This window comes from Ischnura elegans, chromosome 2 (genome assembly GCF_921293095.1).
Source record: "Ischnura elegans chromosome 2, ioIscEleg1.1, whole genome shotgun sequence".
NCBI classification, from domain to species: domain Eukaryota; kingdom Metazoa; phylum Arthropoda; class Insecta; order Odonata; family Coenagrionidae; genus Ischnura; species Ischnura elegans.
The window spans coordinates 122,536,162-122,554,563 of record NC_060247.1 but is presented as its reverse complement, the minus strand read 5'-3'; the positions used below and the strand labels follow the sequence as shown (position 1 = coordinate 122,554,563).

The 18,402-nt window shown below is 38.6% G+C and overlaps 1 protein-coding gene across 1 annotated transcript in view; it reads left to right on the top strand.

The window, feature by feature from the left end:
* Window positions 1–18,060, top strand: part of LOC124154551 (tyrosine-protein kinase Dnt) — a 117,465-nt gene extending 99,405 nt beyond the window's left edge. Inside the window, exons 2-11 of the mRNA XM_046528361.1 lie at window positions 8,375–8,502; window positions 8,608–8,851; window positions 9,643–9,859; window positions 10,486–10,851; window positions 12,344–12,459; window positions 13,210–13,369; window positions 13,956–14,108; window positions 15,329–15,488; window positions 16,034–16,170; window positions 16,664–18,060. Coding sequence (XP_046384317.1) covers window positions 8,375–8,502; window positions 8,608–8,851; window positions 9,643–9,859; window positions 10,486–10,851; window positions 12,344–12,459; window positions 13,210–13,369; window positions 13,956–14,108; window positions 15,329–15,488; window positions 16,034–16,170; window positions 16,664–16,775 — 1,793 coding nt within the window. The 3' untranslated portion in view covers window positions 16,776–18,060. The remainder of the gene's footprint in view (window positions 1–8,374; window positions 8,503–8,607; window positions 8,852–9,642; window positions 9,860–10,485; window positions 10,852–12,343; window positions 12,460–13,209; window positions 13,370–13,955; window positions 14,109–15,328; window positions 15,489–16,033; window positions 16,171–16,663) is intronic.
* The last annotated feature ends 342 nt before the right edge of the window (window positions 18,061–18,402 follow it).

Genomic DNA, 18,402 nt, shown 5'->3' with positions numbered 1-18,402 from the left:
CGTCCAACTCGGGCACGCGTGGGCTCAAGTAAATTGAAACTATATTCCTCTCGTTCGAAAAGAAATAAGTTCACCGATGAAATTTTAATTCTGGTTAAGACGATCGATCGAAGCAATCTCAACGCAAACGTATTTTTGCTGAGGACGATGATTCCTTCCTCCCACGTTGAAATGACGGTAAGTGGATCTCATAGTCTGCATACCAGTTTGTAAATGGCAAAGGGGAGGTTATTGATGCGTGAAAATTGAATTTATTGCGTCAAAAATTACCCGATCAGTACTGCTACCATTCCATATTAGTTCTGCACCTTGAACCAGCACCGTCGCGCTTAATAATATATGTGTTTGAATACTTTCTATAACTCATTAAATGGAAACGACAAACAGAAAAGCATCAACCTCTAGTATTTATTATCTCGTACCTAAAATGTATTACTAGGGTCAGTTTACCCTAAAAATGACACGAAGGGGACTAAAACCAGTCGGTTTTGCCGTAATAATTGCGTAATGTTGGACAGTTAATGGTACCAGGTGTGTCCAAATTATAGGACTTTTCCTCGAACGAGGGAAAAAATAGCAATACCTTGGTACAAACTACAGCAGTTGGGAATGTGTAATCGTCTCTTTCCAAACTTCTTGAACTCTTGACCAAAATTCTCTTTCGACTCTTTACGGTAGAGAGAGGAGGTCGGTGAACCTAAGACGATCTAGATGGGAAGCGAGTGGAAGCTATGGATGCGCAGCTTCTTCACAGCTTCTGGGAACTAGTAGCGACACAGCACACAGGTGCTCCGTGAGTTGAGGGGCGGGAAACGCAAACATGCTAGATAGCCGTCCCTGGGTGCTTGCTGGGAGCGCCGCCGGGAGCGCTTGCTTCGTCTTCGCTTCCGTGCGTGTGATACAAGCCACACTCGCCTGCCTTGTTACAAAAAGAACGCACGTTTTCCCCGCTTATTTTCGCCCTCCCGCAAACTCCACTGATAACGGCGTCCTGTGCTGTCGATAGTTTTATTTATGGTGGACGGACATTGATTCGGATTCAATGCTTGGTGATAACGCTTGCGATTCGGCGTCCTGTTCTCGGATGGCGATATGGCAACCGATGTTGATAACAACTGCATTACGATTATTTGAAGTGGCTCAAAATTACGATCGTCAGCTTGTCCAAATCGACAGTACGAGGCGTGTGTTTGAATATAGCTGCCTAACGATCCGCGAAGCTACAATTTTTACTCTTGTAAAATTTCTAATTCAATTGATTGTGGGAATATACTCCGTGTATGAAAAAATGAAAGGTATTTCATCGTTATTTGTTTCCACAGACAACTTCCACAAACAGTCAAGTGGCTAGAGAGGGCCTGCAACACCCCCATAACTTTGTTGAGCTCTAGCAAAATTTGTGTTCTACCAGCTAAACTCTATTCTTAGCTTGCTTAGATTGTTACTTAGCGTATGGTATTGTCATAAAAACTTTTTTGTCTATAAATGCATATTTGAACATTTTTGCGAAATTTTATCAATAATGAGATATGTTTTATGGGTTTGGTTGACTTACATTATACTTAGCCCCGCCCCCTTCTAAGGAATAAATTTCTGGCTATGTGTCACACACACACAAAAACTATGCATTTCGCAGAAACATAGCACCTACATACCACCAATCGCCTGAGTCTGAAAAATTCTTTGCGACAAGACCCGTCGATCTATTGCAATTCCATGTGGAGAGAAAAATTGCCCCCATTGTGGTTAATGTAATCTAAAAAAAACATGGCATTAATAAAAGAACCTGCATAGAATCAAACGTTCAACTTATTCCAAATCTTGCATATGTTTCGTTTTTTTGTGCTAATGATTTTGCGGTTTAAAAAAATCATATCATTTTGCGAAACGCTGTTAATCTTTACGGTAGAACCCGCAAGATTTGAGCGCACGCTCTGGGAATTCCCAGCCTAATTTCTATCTCAAATTGCGCCATTTTGGCGGACGATAGCGATTTGTAGAAAAAATCGTTGGTGTACCGCAGGGGATTGTAATTGGTCCCTTCTACCTCAAATACGTAAATTTCGCGCATTGGCACCGCACTGCGAAGCATGTTTTGTGCTCTTGCTTTCACCTGCCGAGGCAAATTTCAGCGTTATTGCTTTTCTCACGAATACATAACGTATCGGGAGGAAAAAAAAAAACATCCGGGCAGCGGATCGATTATTCGCGAAATGTTTCCCATGCAACGAAATGCGTCCGTGCGTTCTAAACGACTTGGCGAAACTTGATCTCCCTCGTCGCAAATCCGTGAAGTTTGCGTTGGTTGGCCTCTCCGACCGCAGCGCAGTCCGTCCGATCGACAAAAAGACATCGCGAAGAACAAAATGGGCTGTGGGAATGTGGTCGCTGTGGTTTGTTACTCTCGATCGCAAAATCACCCGATCGCATAACCCGAAATACATATCGCCTGAAACGATGTGTTCCCGATGAATGCTTTCTTTGATTTCCCTAATAAAAAAATGCTATTCCTGCGTTGCGTTTGGAATGTGATCGCTTGAGAAAAAAAGGAGTAATATCTGCTGGAAAATTGATTTTCTCTCCATAATGCCACTACCACATTGATTGCGCGTGGAAAAGACATTCAATGGAATGGCATTGGTCCCTATGTAAGTGAGGCAGTCAAAATGCAATTTAGTAGATATTACACCCAAATAATTTTCTTAATTTCCTGTGCGTGAGAGATTAGAAATATACTACTCCTCGAACATATCATTAAACTCCTTGTCAGAATGCGTATTTCAATAATGCTTCATGGAACGATTTAGCCGAATCTATAAAGACTAATAATATTTTTTCATGGATGTTTATTGACTCAGGTGCTATGGCAAAGTTGTGAACACTAAAAAACACGTTGTGTACAGTCAAAATATATTTGTGAAAAATATTGTGCAATGTTCCGTTTTAATATACACGTATGTTGTAATAAATTGGTTCATTGTTCCTAAAATTAAAACATGCGATGCCAACAAATCACTTTGCAATGTACAAATATAAAAAATAAACGAGAAAAGATGCGAAGAATATTTTTCCAGCAAAATTCTACTGCAACGAAGCAAGAGTAAACATTTTATGCATTGGAAAAAGCAGGAATAAATTTATGACATCTTCAATCATGGATCTTAAAAATATAATGATTTACATTGCATTAAAGTCAGTAACTTCGTAAACACTGAACAACTACTCGTCATCAAGCGATAGGGTACTACATATAACATTAAACATCCTTATTAAGGTGGAATGCAATTGAAAGAACAATAAATCACCTTCCGTGCAATATTAAAAGGAAAATACTTTTTTGTGTTAAATTCTCGGATTAGCCAGCAAGGAAACAGATATCAAACTCGTAAATGTTTGGCTAATCGTTGATATTTTGTAGACTGAATGCACGATGAGTATTGATGGCATTTGACTGCTCGCACTCTGGTCGTCTCACTTCCGTTTAAAAATCATAAGATGTGATTTATTTTATTTTTTTATTTTTTATTGGCAGAGGTGGAGATCACACAGCGATGGCAAATTTTGCTCTCGGATAAATGCGAATGCGGAACTCGTATCTTTTCATCCTCCCCTTATCTTTTCAATATTCTGTTTCTTGAGCGAGGTCCGGCTAAAAACTTACACGGACGCAGCTGCGCCCTTTTTGGAGCACGCCTCAATTGTTATTCGGCTAATCGGAGATTACGAAAGAACAAGAGAGGAGGAAAAAAAAGACATGGGAACAATCTCGCTGCCATAACCATTGTGCCTCGTATTTGATCAGCGTTCGAAAAATTTCTCCCCCACCCCGACCACCGCATCTCATCGAGTCGTAAATAACTCCAACATGGCTCACATGCATCCATAAGCACATAATGGATTCGCCTTTCGCCTCCTCCTCCTCTCGAAGTTCCAATAATATCTTCTTTTTTTCCATCCCACCCCACACAAGTGAACTCCTTCCTTCCACCGATCGCTCTACCACCTCGTCCCCACCCTCAGCCCCCTTTCCACCTGCTTCGTGCAGGATTCCGGGGCACCCTTCCCTCCCCTCTCCCTTCCCCTAAGACCGGTGCCCACCCATGCCTTACGCCCTATAATAAGCGGGTTCAAGAAAACGCGATAACAGAACGCTCGTTACTCTCTGCGCTGTTATTACCTACCTCCTCACCCTCCTCCTGACAACGAATTGTACCTTCCCCCCCCCCCTCCCTACCTTCGTTACAAACCAAACTCTTTCAAACCCCCCCCCCCCCCCTTCCTTCCGGAGGTAGTTAGCGAACACGATTCTGGAATGGAGGGACGGAATATACCCCTCCACCAGCGGTCACTGAGTAAGATAATACTGCCAGGGGTAGAAGGGAGATTTTTAAATAATTTCGTTTCAAAATAGTGAGAGAAAATAATGTGATAAGCAGGGATGCCGACTTAAAAAAATATTGGGGGGGCCAAACCGGGGATCTTACCCCGGGAAATTTTATAAGTAGTGAGTTTTAAGTTTTATACGCATTTTAAAGAGTTATATGATCAACATTAGAACCCTGAAAACTCGAATCTCGACATCTGGACACTCCGGGGAAAATCGACAAGCCTGGCACATTTTTTCCTCACACCCATAACGAATTTTTGAGGGGCCTCGGGCCCCCATAGAGTCGGCGCCACAGGTGATAAGGTATGCTTTGAACAATATTCCAAGATGCATACAAACAAGAGGACCATCAGCGCATATCAAAGTCCTGAAGAAGGTATAAAGATATACCGAAACGTTGGCAAAAAAAATTTTCATTTCATTCTTTAAGACCTGCGCTCTGTGACGCTAGTCGACTTCAAAAATTGAGGATAATAAAAAGAAAAAAAAATCAATAAGGTATGATGCAGTTCTTTCCCGGCGAATCAGTTGCGTGAGGTCTTCTCGGGATTTCCATTGGTTGAATTCGTTGCATATTACCAACGTTTAAACGGGCTACTAGTCCATCGTCATCAGGGCGAATGAAAATATCTGACTGAACAAAGAAAATACGTTGAGATGTGACTATAAACTGTCACAACAATCAGGTTACTCCTGATCGGCCGGAAAGATATTTTCTAACCTGGATGAAAAGGAGGAATTATATCATTTTTTATTTTATTCAAAATGGTATTCCACGCATTGTTAAATTTATTCCCCGCGTCTCGATTAAAAGTATTTCTATTTTTTTAAACCCGATCTCAATGAGTCAAGTTTACTTCTGGGACTGGCTTGTTGTTTCACGTGATCATTTTCCTCGTAAAAAATGATCAAGTCGTTATGGCTGAAAAAAGATTGATTAAAAGCTTTATAGAACTAGTTTTTCGCTCACTATTCTGAAAAGGAATAATTTTAAATCTCCACTCCAGGGATGAGAATCCCGTTCCTATCTCCATCATTCGGCACGTCCCTTTCCATATCGTTGAAACCTTCGCTTGCGCCGTGTTTCGCGCTGTCAGACCGCACGGTCGCTTACAGAGATTGTAATGACACGCTTGGCTTTTAATTAAATGTCAGTAGTAAGTACGGAAAGTGGCGGAATAAGCGATGGACAAAAGAACAGTGGGAATGATATTGCGATTCAAAAACTGATGGGTCGAGCGATTGCCATTTTGGTCCCTGAAAAGCTATTGCTTAAGCTATCACTCCGAGGGACGAAGAAATCGATTGTGTGATTTTCCCTAAGACGCAAATGACCTAAGCTGTCGGTGGCCTCCTCCAAATACCAAACCATGTTGCCAATTTGATACCCCCGCACTTGATGCTAGTTTGTAGATGAAGTACCTAATCATTTGATGTATTCACTCATTGGCGTCGTCGGCATCATCACTTAGATGGTGCAAATAATGCACTCCTTCCCCCCCTCCCCCCCTCCGCGGGGTCATGGCTGAAGGGGACGAAGAAGGGGGGAGAACCGCCTCCCCTCCGTAATATACGGAAAAATTGAAAATATGGTACAAGATTGCTCCCCAACGAAAAGTGTAATTTAAAAGTTGAGCCAACTATGCTTAAAAACAATAGGTGACTATCTAAAGAGCACTTGCCTACCGTCACCTAGACGCAGCGGAAAGTAAAGGACCGCCCTCACGAAACAACAACCTTAATGCGACCGTGAATGCGGGGAAGGATAATTTCAGATGATAACAAGGAATAATTTCAGAAAATTTCAGAATGGAAAAAAATTAAAACTTCCGGTTGCACATGCCGCTGATTCGCCGCAGGAATACCTGCTTCATCCTGATTAAGTTTATTTTGATATCATTAACTGACAGCCGTTGACATGAAGTAAAATATTTGTAGTGAAACGAAAGTAAATTTAGCATCTTTTTTCGTTGATTCTATTTTCCTTTCTTGCAATTCGGGTCCTTGATTTTGCCGTTTCCAATGATCCACGTGGGATTAAAGTCTTGTGTTGATAAATGCACTGCGTTCAAATCCTCAATGTATAATCCGTGCGAGGAGTGGAATTTTACTTTTCAAAATGTACTTATTTTACCACGGGTTATCTCACAAATTGTAATAGCGTTCGCATGAAGAAAAGAACACACGCTGCAGTGTCGGTAGCTTTTGCACTAGACCAAAAATGCGATGTGGCAACGGTAAAAAAATATAATCTTATGCCGTCTAGAGTGGAAAACGTTAAGTAGATAATAGTAAGGTGAGATCCTTTTACGGGTCGCTTGGCTCGCATTTTCTGAGTGGTGCGAATACGCATGAAATTCCAAATCCTTTGTGCGGTAATGAATCGTCACGAATGCCAGAGAATGAGTTGACCGTACGAGCTGATAAACTGGCCTATAATTACCCTATTTTATGTCTACAAAGAACTACTGCAGAGTTGTCGCGGAATATCTAAACACAAAATGCATGAGCCTCTTCTTTCGACCTCAAGGACGAGCTCAGTTACTAAAACGAATCAGACTGTCCTCATCGCTAACTTTTAACTAATAACTGACGGTTGGAGGTTATCACAAAATCTGATCTTTTTCAAAATTTCGTAATAAGTACATAAAATATGTACGAACTATCGGCAGATAACCATGCAGTGACTAGGGCCGTGTCATGAAAAAATTCATTACAGAAAAAAATAAAACAAAAACATGCGACGGTTGATAAATAATTTAACTGTACGGTGAATTGGGATTTCTATTACAATATTATTTGGCTGTATTTCGTTTAAGCTATATGGAATATATCAATCACACCGTCAAACTCGTAACTCCAATAGGAGTCAGTGACGAGTCGCGTCATTGAATGTAGCATTCAAATCTGGTTAAATGGAGGTGTATAAGGCATTAAAAGGCATTTCTAGCTTACCTCCGGATGATTGCGGTGACCGCATTAATCTGTAAGTTGAATTGCGAAGACTCTGCTATGAATCTGAGATGCAGCAAAAATTTTGGATGCATCCTATCACAACAGAAAGATCTTGATCTTGGGTGATTGGTGGAGGTGTTACTGTATTCTTACGCTGCCAACAAATGACGATTTTTATAGAGTTTTAAACTTTGTACCCTTTGTACTTAAGTTGCATTGTTAGTATTATCATCGAAATTTTTATTCACTCAAGCAGCAAACATTAACCCAACGATATCCAGACAACATAGTCGGCGTTAATATACCTCCGTGCAATATCCATGTCAATCCATTTTACGTTGTGTGGATATCTGACAAATATTCTAAGAACCCGCCAAGCAAAGTCGCAGCTATATCTTCACTACATTTAATGAGTAGATAATGGGTGTACCTATCGTGGTATTTGTTAATCCCTCGACATACAAACAAAACGTTTGTGCTCTTCAATACTATTTAGAACATTTGCTACCTATGAATACTGTTTGGAATAGGTTACATTTTTTTAATATCACGGAGATCACTACTTGGATATGTAAGCAACGTTATTTTAACAACTCGTCGTGGTTGTTACAATTAGGATATTGCATTACATAAACTTGATAAAAGTAAAACTACGGACTGCTTTTAATTTTAATAAGCATTTCAGTCCTCTGCAATTGGCCTTATGCTGTTTTTGGACTGCATTAAATAAATTTCAAGTGTTTGGACCCTCCTCATCCCTACCCTAGACCTTTTCCAGATTCCATTTCATTGTCTTCCACAATTTCCTGAAATAAGCCTGTCTTAGTGGCTTGAGAAAATAACTAAACTACCTATATCCATTTGTGAATCAGCCTTCTCCATATGTCAACAATATGTCTTCATATTTCGAATGATGTGGCAGTCTTAATGAATCCTAGCATTAATGATGCTATTAATGTTGGTGTACTAGGGATGTAATGCATTGAAAAAAACCGCCATCTAACATATTTTTTCTCTTTTTTTCATTTTTAGGAGTTTCCAGGGAGTTGTTTTATGTGAGAAATGGAGTCATCAATGAATATGCTTTAAACTTCATAGTACCTGTACCAGCAAAAATTAGTCATCTCCACTTCACATGGCAGAGTCTCATTGGGAAACCAGTAAGTTACAAAAATAATATTCCTAAAAATTTTCCTGGGCTCAAACTGAAATAGCTATCTACTTGTATTTTCATTGAATGCTAACTCAACGTTACTCTCTTTCAGCTGCCATACTCATTGTCTATTGATGTATCAGATCCAGCGGCCCTTCCTACTCCTTCTACCAATGTTTCTTTGAATGGAGTAGTTCCTACAACACGTCAGACTTTCATGGTTGCATTACAATGTTCTGGCACCGTCAATGCTGAAGTAAATGTCACGCTACGACTGAATGTGACATTTACTCCTCATGGTTCCTTGAGAAATGGGACGTCACTTGTTTTCAAGAGAAGGAAGATATGTTTAAAAGGTTGGTAGTCAATCATAAAATGGATAGAAAACATCATGTCATGTAAAAATAAACATGGAAATGTCATGATCTACCTACTTTGTATGGGAAGACTAGAAATTTTTTTAGGAATATTAACTAAGGGAGAGAATCTGATCCTTACTGTACTTTTCATTGCATCATATCACCCTTGAAATTTTTATGGATTGAAAATAAACTCAAGTATTGCTGTATAAATATTTTATACATGGTCATATTCAATATGCAGGTGAACGAAGTCGATAATAAGCAATATGTAGTGCCGGATGTAGCACTAGACGAGGAAAGCAGCCTCTAAGGGAACACTGCAGGCTCGAAAAAAATTAATTTAATTTGAAACATTAAGAACATTTATTGTTAATGTGAATTTTAAAATGTCTTATAACACAACTTGGATTGGAGTGTCAGATTTAAAAATTTCACTATGAGTAATTTGGGAACAGGATGATGGGGTGAGGAGCCGTTTGGTGGGATGGAGGGGCAAAAGGTTTGTTTGGGGGGGCCTCTTTGCCTATCTTGATTTTGGGCCTCAAGGTTCGGAATCCGGCACTGGCAATAGTGTTCTGAAAATTTCTTATTACCGACGGAACTCACTATCTTTATGTAAGCACATCTTGATCAATGTTATGTCACATTTGCTGATCTATTAGCCAGCAGGTATCAGCCTAATTTTCAATTGTGATGAATAAACATTCATCTATTGGTCTGAAAGAAAGATAATTTGAGATCTTCAATTTGCCGTGATCACCACAAAGTATTTTTTAATGTTTCAGGAAATATGTATACTTTGCCAGACAATGGGGACAAGAGGAACTCTGTGGTTGAAGACACGCCCACTCTGTCTACTGCCACCACTGCCAATTCCTCTGCTGGAGTTTTCTATGTAGCTCTTGGGTGTGCCTGTATTCTTATAGCCCTATTCCTCTCAGGTGCCCTTGCTGTGTTCTGCGTTAGAAACAAGAAAATACGTCGGCATGGGGAAATGCTACAGTAAGCTACTATAAATTTATCTTAATGAGTATGTAGTGATTTTAGTACATATCACATAAAAGAAATTACCCTCATTATTGAGAAAAAATAAAGATTCAGACACACTGTGTCAATGCGACACATGATTTTTTTGTTCTTCTGAGAAGTCAACCAATGACTTATGGGAGCATTGACTTTGGTAACTTTATTCATTTGTACGGGTGTAGCTTATTTGATGGTTAATCCAGTCATATTTATGAAAAAAAATGTTCATACCCATTACGTTCACTTGTACAGATGGTTTCATTGGTAAAAAGTTATTTGGAAAGTTTCAACTGTAGTTAGCCTCCTCAAAATAATGCAAAAATCCAATCATTCTACGTTGACACAGAAGGATATTCATATTTGCAGATCTTTCCTCCCCTCCCCACTGCCTTCTCTAAGTCAAGAGTTGGGCTGACCTCAAAAAATTGCAAATCCATTAGTTCTCATGATTGTGAAATATTTCCTGTCCACAATGAGCCATTGTTTTGTGTTGAAAAGATTCCTTTGTCACAATCGTTGGTCATTTTTCATTAGTGCCTCTTCTTAGTACGTAACACTGATAGGTGATGCATAATTATTTACGGTGTGATTAATTCCTTCAGGGAATCAAGAAATGGTTCCGCAAGTAGTCAACAAGGACACTCCTTCCTCCCAGTTGAGTCTCCCCCTCCATTGTCCATTCCTGGAGCACCTCCACTGTTGGTGCTGGGCAGTGGCAATGGTTCCTCGTCGATGCACGGCGGGCCCTACCATCACGGGAGCAGCAGACATCAAAGTGCCCATGGGGGAAGCTCGGCTCCGAATGCACCCTCATCGTGCAAATCGTCATCGGGTGGGAGTGGCTGCTACGCTCCCGTTCGTCCCAATGGTCACTGCTTCCAGGCGTCATCCAGCATCGCAACTGGAGCCACAGCCGACGAGAGGACCAGGGACCTTCAAGAGAGGATAGCAGAGCTGACCATTCAAAGGTTAGATTATTATTCCATAGGGGTTGAAATCATTGGTGTGATCTGTGGTGTAACTACGCTGGGAAGTGGATAATGGGAGCCATCTCAGAACTCTTGTCTCACCCATCTATTTTGACAGTTTGCCTTCACTCGAGTGAAAATAAAAACAGACAGACTTGAAACATTCTTTTGAAATCTTTCAATGTAGCAATACTTTTCTAAAGCACAATCATGCCATAAAGCAAAATTTCTGCATTAATATATGTGCCTGGTTTGGTGTGCTATTTCATCTGAACCCCTCCTCACCCCAAACCTAAGTCCTCGTTATGCCACCGATTTTTATTCACTGGCATTTTTTTATGTTCCTGTTGTTTTTTTTATTTATTCACTTCTTATCAGTGGCGCCGACTCCATGGGGCCTGAGGGGGCCCGAGCCCCCTCAAAGATTCGTTTGGGGGGGCGGAGCCCCCTCAATAATTCAAGAAAATAATTTAGTTATATTATGCTTTGTGAAATCACAAAAATATATTGGTATTTTTTATTTCCCATGCTTGACGATAGTTACCTTTTAAAATAAATTCAACAATGTGTTAAAACAAAAGGTAAAATACAAAAGGTAGTATGCGGGTTAACTGAAAACAAGTGGTATGAATCATGATAGTGACATCATGATATGCTGCGACACACTTTGAATTAACCTCTTCCCGGAGCAAGACCTCCGATATGGGCCCCCCCAATATTTTTTATAAGTCGGCGCCCCTGCTTCTTATCATCTGCCACAGAATTTGTATTCAAGCTCTTCTCCTTCATATCATGTTTACAAAAACTGTTGATAAGACCATTGAAGGTCTCTTATTTTGAAGTAAGTTAACCATGACCAAATGCATTGAAATGGATGCATGTTACATCTTCCTTAACCTTTTGAACTGTGTATTCCTTGCCATAGGCGGATCCAGGGGGGGGGCACGGGGGCACGTGCCCCCCCCAGACCCTAAAAAATATGCAAGATTTTTAATACGGTCCCATTATCATTGCATTCGTTTTGTATTAGGAGGTATCCTTGTGCCCCACCCAGAACAAAATCCTGGATACGGCCTTGCTTGTGCCCCTCCCAGAAAAAAATCCTGGATCCGCCCCTGTTCCTTGCCATTTTTGCTGACCTCCAGGGTTGAGTTTTCTTTTAAATAAAGATGTATTGGTCATCAGATCCTTTATATATCAGCTGCTACTTCATGAATTATCCCTGAGAACTGTCTGCCAAGGTGGTAGGTCCTTCATCACTAATTTTATAATAGTTTAATCTTTTAATTTTCTTCTTAATATTCAAGGGTAAGTTATTAACATTTGGACTCTAACATTACCAAAAACATTTTATCAAGGAGAGGTTCAAATATCTATTTCTTTTCACATAAATCATCAACATATGGTGCAAAACAGTCATAAGTGAAGATATGTACTTCATTTATTGTAGGAGAAATTTGGAATAATACATAATGACTATATTACTTCACAGGTCCCACGTTCGTCTCTTGAGTGTTGTCTTGGAGGGAACTTTTGGCAGGGTTTATCGTGGAACTTATGCAGAGCCCGAGGGAAATGAAGTGGAGGTGTTGGTGAAAACTGTGACTGGTATGTGTTCATGAGGTTGCCTACCTTCTTCTTGCTATACCTTGTTAGAATATGCACAAGTTTATATCACAATTTTAATTTTGGAAAAAACAATGTTCAATTGCTGAAAATTTCCAATGCAAAATATATCTTTAAAAAAGCCATCAAGGAAGAATGTTGTTTCTTTTCTGAACATAGAAAGAAGAATTACTAGAGTTGCCAACGATAGAATAATCTTATCAGTCTCAGAGTTGAGGTATTCATTCTTATGTCAGTGGTCTGTTGATCACATTTAAGAATTTGGGCTAGCTATATGTTAAAACCCTTTTAGTGCCAGCCTATTTTGCCTGGTTTGCTGAAGAAAGTCAGGCCTTTTTTTAGTTGAATTTTTAGGTTTGCGCTAAAAAAATTACTATGTAAAGCCTAAAATGCATTTTCTGAAACTAATTATTCTTTTTTCGTTTATTCACAATGCTTACGAGTATGTTAAAGCATGACATATATTAAAAAATAGACACAAAATCTATACGAAGTTCAAAAAATAAAAGGTGTCAGCGAAAAAAAACCCGGCCGATAGATCGGCCCTTGGCACTCTTCGCATATACCACCCAGGATGGCTGATGGCCTGCTGGCACTAAAAGGGTTAATACTTAAGAAGCTTGAATACTTAAAAGATGATTGGAATATCGCATTCCTTGCATTTCACATCAGCAGTGTTTTTATTGGAATAATCTGAGTTCCTCAATTAATCTTGAATTTCATTGTTTTCAGATCAAGCATCTGCTGTGCAAGTATCACTGTTACTGCAAGAGGGACTCTCTCTCTACGCCTTGTCACATCAGCATGTGCTCTCTGTTCTCGGTGTTTCCATTGAGGATTGGACGGCTCCCTTCCTCATCTATCCTTACACCGGCTACACAAATCTTAAAAGGTAAGAATTTTGACATGAAATCATGAAACTAGGTATGGCTATGTCTTCTTGACCCTGTTTTTCTTAAGATTTGTGTAAATATAGGTGATCTGATTTACAGTTTTACATGGAACCCTTCAATCTTAAAACCCCACAATTTCTGATGGTCTTTAATTGAAATTAGTTTGTCTATAGCACTATAAGCAATGACTCCTGTTTTATTTGTTAATTTCAATTTCATTACTTTAATTGTAATTACTACATGATACATAGATAATAATTTATATTTTTGCCAAAGCCATTATTTAAAGGAAGTAAATACTTGGGTAACTAAATGTTTTATTTAAAGGAAGTATGTACTTGGGTAACTAAATGTTTTATGTGGATATATACTGTGCTTAGACACAAACATTTTGGAATACTTAAACCACTTAAAAAAGAATTATGTACAGAATATTTTGTCAAGACATTATTTTAAAGTCCAAAGTTTAGTTGTTGTGGTTCATCTGATACTAGCAGTCTTCTCAAAAATGAGTATGTACTTTCAACTCTTTTTTGTCTTGGAGTAAACGAGATAAGTCCTCTAAATAATATTTTTCCCTTTCAGATTCTTGCAAAAGTGTAAATTATGTCCTGAAGGTGTTGCCCATACACTTACAACACAGGAAGTTGTGGATATGGCCCTCCAAGTCCTGCGTGGTATGCACTTTCTACATAAGAAGGGCATTGTACATAGAGATCTTGCTGCACGCAACTGTGTGTGAGTACATTATCTTTAACTTATTCCATTTTTAGTTTAGCTACAGGAGGGGGGGAGTTGGTGAGAAAATTCATTCAAGAAAGAGTCTTTATTTTTAAGGAAGTAAGATGAACATTAAAATTGAAAATTGCAGAGCTTTGATTGCTTGTCCAAATGAAGGAACAATCTACAAAGATTCTAAAAAGAGATTTATAATTCATTCATGATAATTTTCTGGTACCTGGAGAGCGAGTGCCAGAGAGAATGGGGAGGGAGGTGATAGACGAACAATTCAAAAGTTTACGAAACAATGGATAATATTCACTTATATTCATTATGAGCTTACTGAATTTTGAGGGTAAAATTTGAGTCTGGAAAAAGTGATATTTGTGAAAGCATAGATTTAAAAACTGAAATTAAACCAAAATACTTTTATGAATCACTGTTAAGAAACACTTCAAAATTCTTGGGATTACCGTTTGGTGCATACATTGGTTGTTCAGAAATTATTATTAATATATACCCTGCAATAATATCCAAGTCCATTATTTATTTGTTCTAGTTTCATGTAAATATGAGGGTAATCCCAAAAGTTTGGTCTCCATTTTTTAGAAATAGACAAAACTATTCATTTTCAATGATACATACATCTATTTAAAGAGTGATCAGTTATCTATTTTTCAACATAATCGCCATTTCAGTCAATGTATTTTTGTAAATGCTGTGACCACAAACAGCAACGAGTTGATTCTTCACATGAACCATCGCCCTCCTGCAGGACTTTGGTTGGGACATTGTCAACCACCCACCCCATAGTCCCGACTTGGCCCCCAGCGACTTTCACATGCTCCTAAGCTTAAGTTTCATTTGGCCGAAAGGCAACTCAGTTCCAACGAAGTAGTGAAAGAAGTCCAATATGGCGGTGAGCTGGTACAACATGGGCATGCAAAAATAGTCACAGCGTTTACAAAAATGAATCAACCTAAATGGCGATTATGTAGAAAAATAGATATTTGATCAGTTTTAAAAATAACATATGCATCACAGAAAATAAATAGTTTTTTCTATTTCTAAAAAAAATTGGAGAACTTACTTTTGGGATTACCCTCGTACTTGTGTACATTAAAATTTTCTCAATGGTCAGTTGTCTTTCTGGTACTCTTTGTGCCTGAAATATAGAATATGATATCCTATGAATTATGCTGTTAACTCACTGAGTCATTTTCATTCTTCAATTACAGGGTGGATGACAAACTTCGAGTTCACATTACCGACAATGCTTTGTCACGAGACCTATTCCCAGCTGATTACCACTGCCTTGGGGACAATGAGAATAGGCCAGTGAAATGGCTAGCAGCAGAGTCCTTGCAGCACAAAACTTTCTCCACAGCCTCTGACATTGTGAGTAAAACCATGCCATGAAATAGCTGACATCGACTTTTTCCTTGACCGCTGCAGTTGAAACAAAATTTCCATTGCATTTAAATATTCCAATTAGAGTGTGATTTTTAGCACATCCAGATGCATAACCCATTTGAGTGTCAAGCATGGCTGGACTGCTCTACGCTAAACCCGCAAGTTGACTAAGGATTGCCTCAGCCTCAACCTTTGTCGTGCGCATAAAATATTACTGGATGTAAATCTAGCAAAAATACCAGCTATGCTGTTGAAATTGGCAATTTAAATAATTATCTCAACCAATTCATTTGTAAAAGTTGCAAGGAAACTGGTTTAACTATTAAATCAAAATATGCATCTGAATGTATAACAAAATACAATTGAGCACAAACTTTAAAAACTTAGCAGATTATGAATTCCATTTTTATTGAGTTTTAAGAGACTGATTGTTGTTAATACCTATTGTAATGTTGGGGTTGACCTGTTCATGAGTTGGTATAGAATGTCACTTTAAATTTATTACTTTTCTTCCTCTATTACTCCTTCAGTGGTCCTTTGGAGTGATGCTGTGGGAGCTGACCACCTTAGCTCAACAGCCGTACTCAGAAGTTGATCCCTTCGAGATGTCTTCGTTTCTCAGTGAAGGTTACCGGCTGGCCCAGCCTCTCAACTGCCCAGATGAATTGTAAGTCCGATTTATTGCACTCAATAACATAAACTCAACGGTAGCCAATCAAGGAAAAGAGCCTAATTTGGTATGAATATTTTGCTATGGGAAAAATGTTAAGAATTCACATACCTATGTGTTTTCAGTATGTATATAATTTTAAGAGAGTCACCACAGATACCAATCACTATTAATACCATTTTTGAGGACTAAATTGTTATTTTATGCTGAATAAGTGTTCTATATGCCAATTATGCATTACTTGTCCTACAATGAATTTAAATATAGATCATCACATTTTCCTGTTAACTGAGACAAAGTAAATTAGGACTGCCATTGCAATGGTTGGCTGTTTTATGGCAATTACATAGAGAAGTCTGATGAACAACCATCTACTGAAATTAACCATTTGGCACCAAAAATTGTGTTGCTGTTTATTATGACTGATGTTCTAAGAAAGTCACCAGTCAACTGATCCAATGTAAACGCTTTTCATTTTGTTTCTCTCCAGGTTTGCTGTGATGGCGTACTGCTGGGCCATGAGTCCAGAGGAGAGGCCAACCTTTGCTCAACTCAACACATGCCTCACAGAATTCTACAATCAGCTGACTCGATATGTGTAATCTTTGTGCACTCAAGCTCAGGGAAATTTGTTTCACATAGCATTTGGCCAATGCCTCCTTAAATTTCTTTTGTGGTCAAATCTGAAACTTTTGAATAATGATTTGAATTGTCTGTGGGCAACTTCACCATTACAGGGAAGTTTAGTGTCTCTAAGAGATATTTGAAGACTAAGGAATGAACAGGGTTACTGCTCCTGACTGACCCAGAACTTATGAGAGGGGGATCATGAGATTCTTTCTTCTCAAAAACTTGGGTCTTAATGTGAGTTGAAGTGCTTTTGTAGTGCCTAAAAGTCATCTATTGGGGCAATGCCTTAAAAACTACTGAGTTATGTGCACATTCGTTATTCCCAGTAATGTTCTCATTCATGAACTCCTGTGTTTCACAATTTTTGTATCTACAATGAAGGCTGTGAATATTCATAAGAAGTCCTCTGTGAAAGTGAACCATAAGAAGTTGACTTATTTATCTCCAGTTGAAATATGTTTGTAATTGTAATTCAAACAACAGAATGAATCAGGGATGATGAAATCCACCAACTGCATAAGGACTTTCTTAGTGACTGGTATTTCATTACCGATTCCTCTCTCAGTATATCAATGAACTTACTGCTTGATTGACTAGTCCAGTTCAAGGTGGTGAATCATGTGATTTCCAGGCTTTTCTTATTTTTTAATCAAGAAGCTTGGGATTTGTTATATATGGTTATGCTTAAATGCTCTGACAATTTGCTCTGTGAATGAGTTTGTGGCATCACATGTTCATCTTTTCACTGCCTTTGTGTCTCCATATAATCATGCCTTTGTGCATGGCATATTTTTGACATGAGTTCTGCTATCAAGAGCAGTGTGATTGACTAGTTTTACATAAGTGGAGTGTTTCTTTATTGGATGGAAAATCAGTTCTATGAATTATTCAAAGTTTTAAGGCCTACTACAAATTCTGATTGATGGCCTAACTAAACTGTATTTTGGGGAGTGGAGTTTCTGTGTAATATTTCTACATTGACGTAAAATGTTGTATATATTGGTTTCTCATTCTAAATGGGAATTTTATGTGGCAAAAAGGCATGAATTGGTAAGGAAAATATGAATGATGAGATAACTCATCATCATCTACATCATGCCTCATTGTTCACGTCATGGAGAACCTTCATTCATACCAGAATACCCCATAAAAATTTTATAAGAACTATGTAAAAGATCCTTGATAATTTCTTATGTTCCTTTTAACATTTGATGTTTTTATGTACTTAATTTATGCAAATACAGAATGTGAAAATTTTAAAAGTATTTCACTCATGATTCTTCATAATTGAAGTATACCGGGACTAGCCACGGTGATAACTTTTACGGGAGTCACCCGCACTGTGCAATTTTTTCGCACATGATTCTTCATCCCAATTGTTATTTTACTTGCAGCGCAAAAATAAATTCCCCAGTTTAACAGGTAGCAACCTTCAGCAGTAAACAGAATGTCACCAAAATCTTAGGTACGATATGCAGTCGCATATTACATTCAGAACACCCGCAGAAACTTGACTAGTGACATTAATATTCTCGGAACTATTAAAATTCATAATAAATCGTCATTCCACTGATTAATGTTAGAATGTTAAAAGATTTA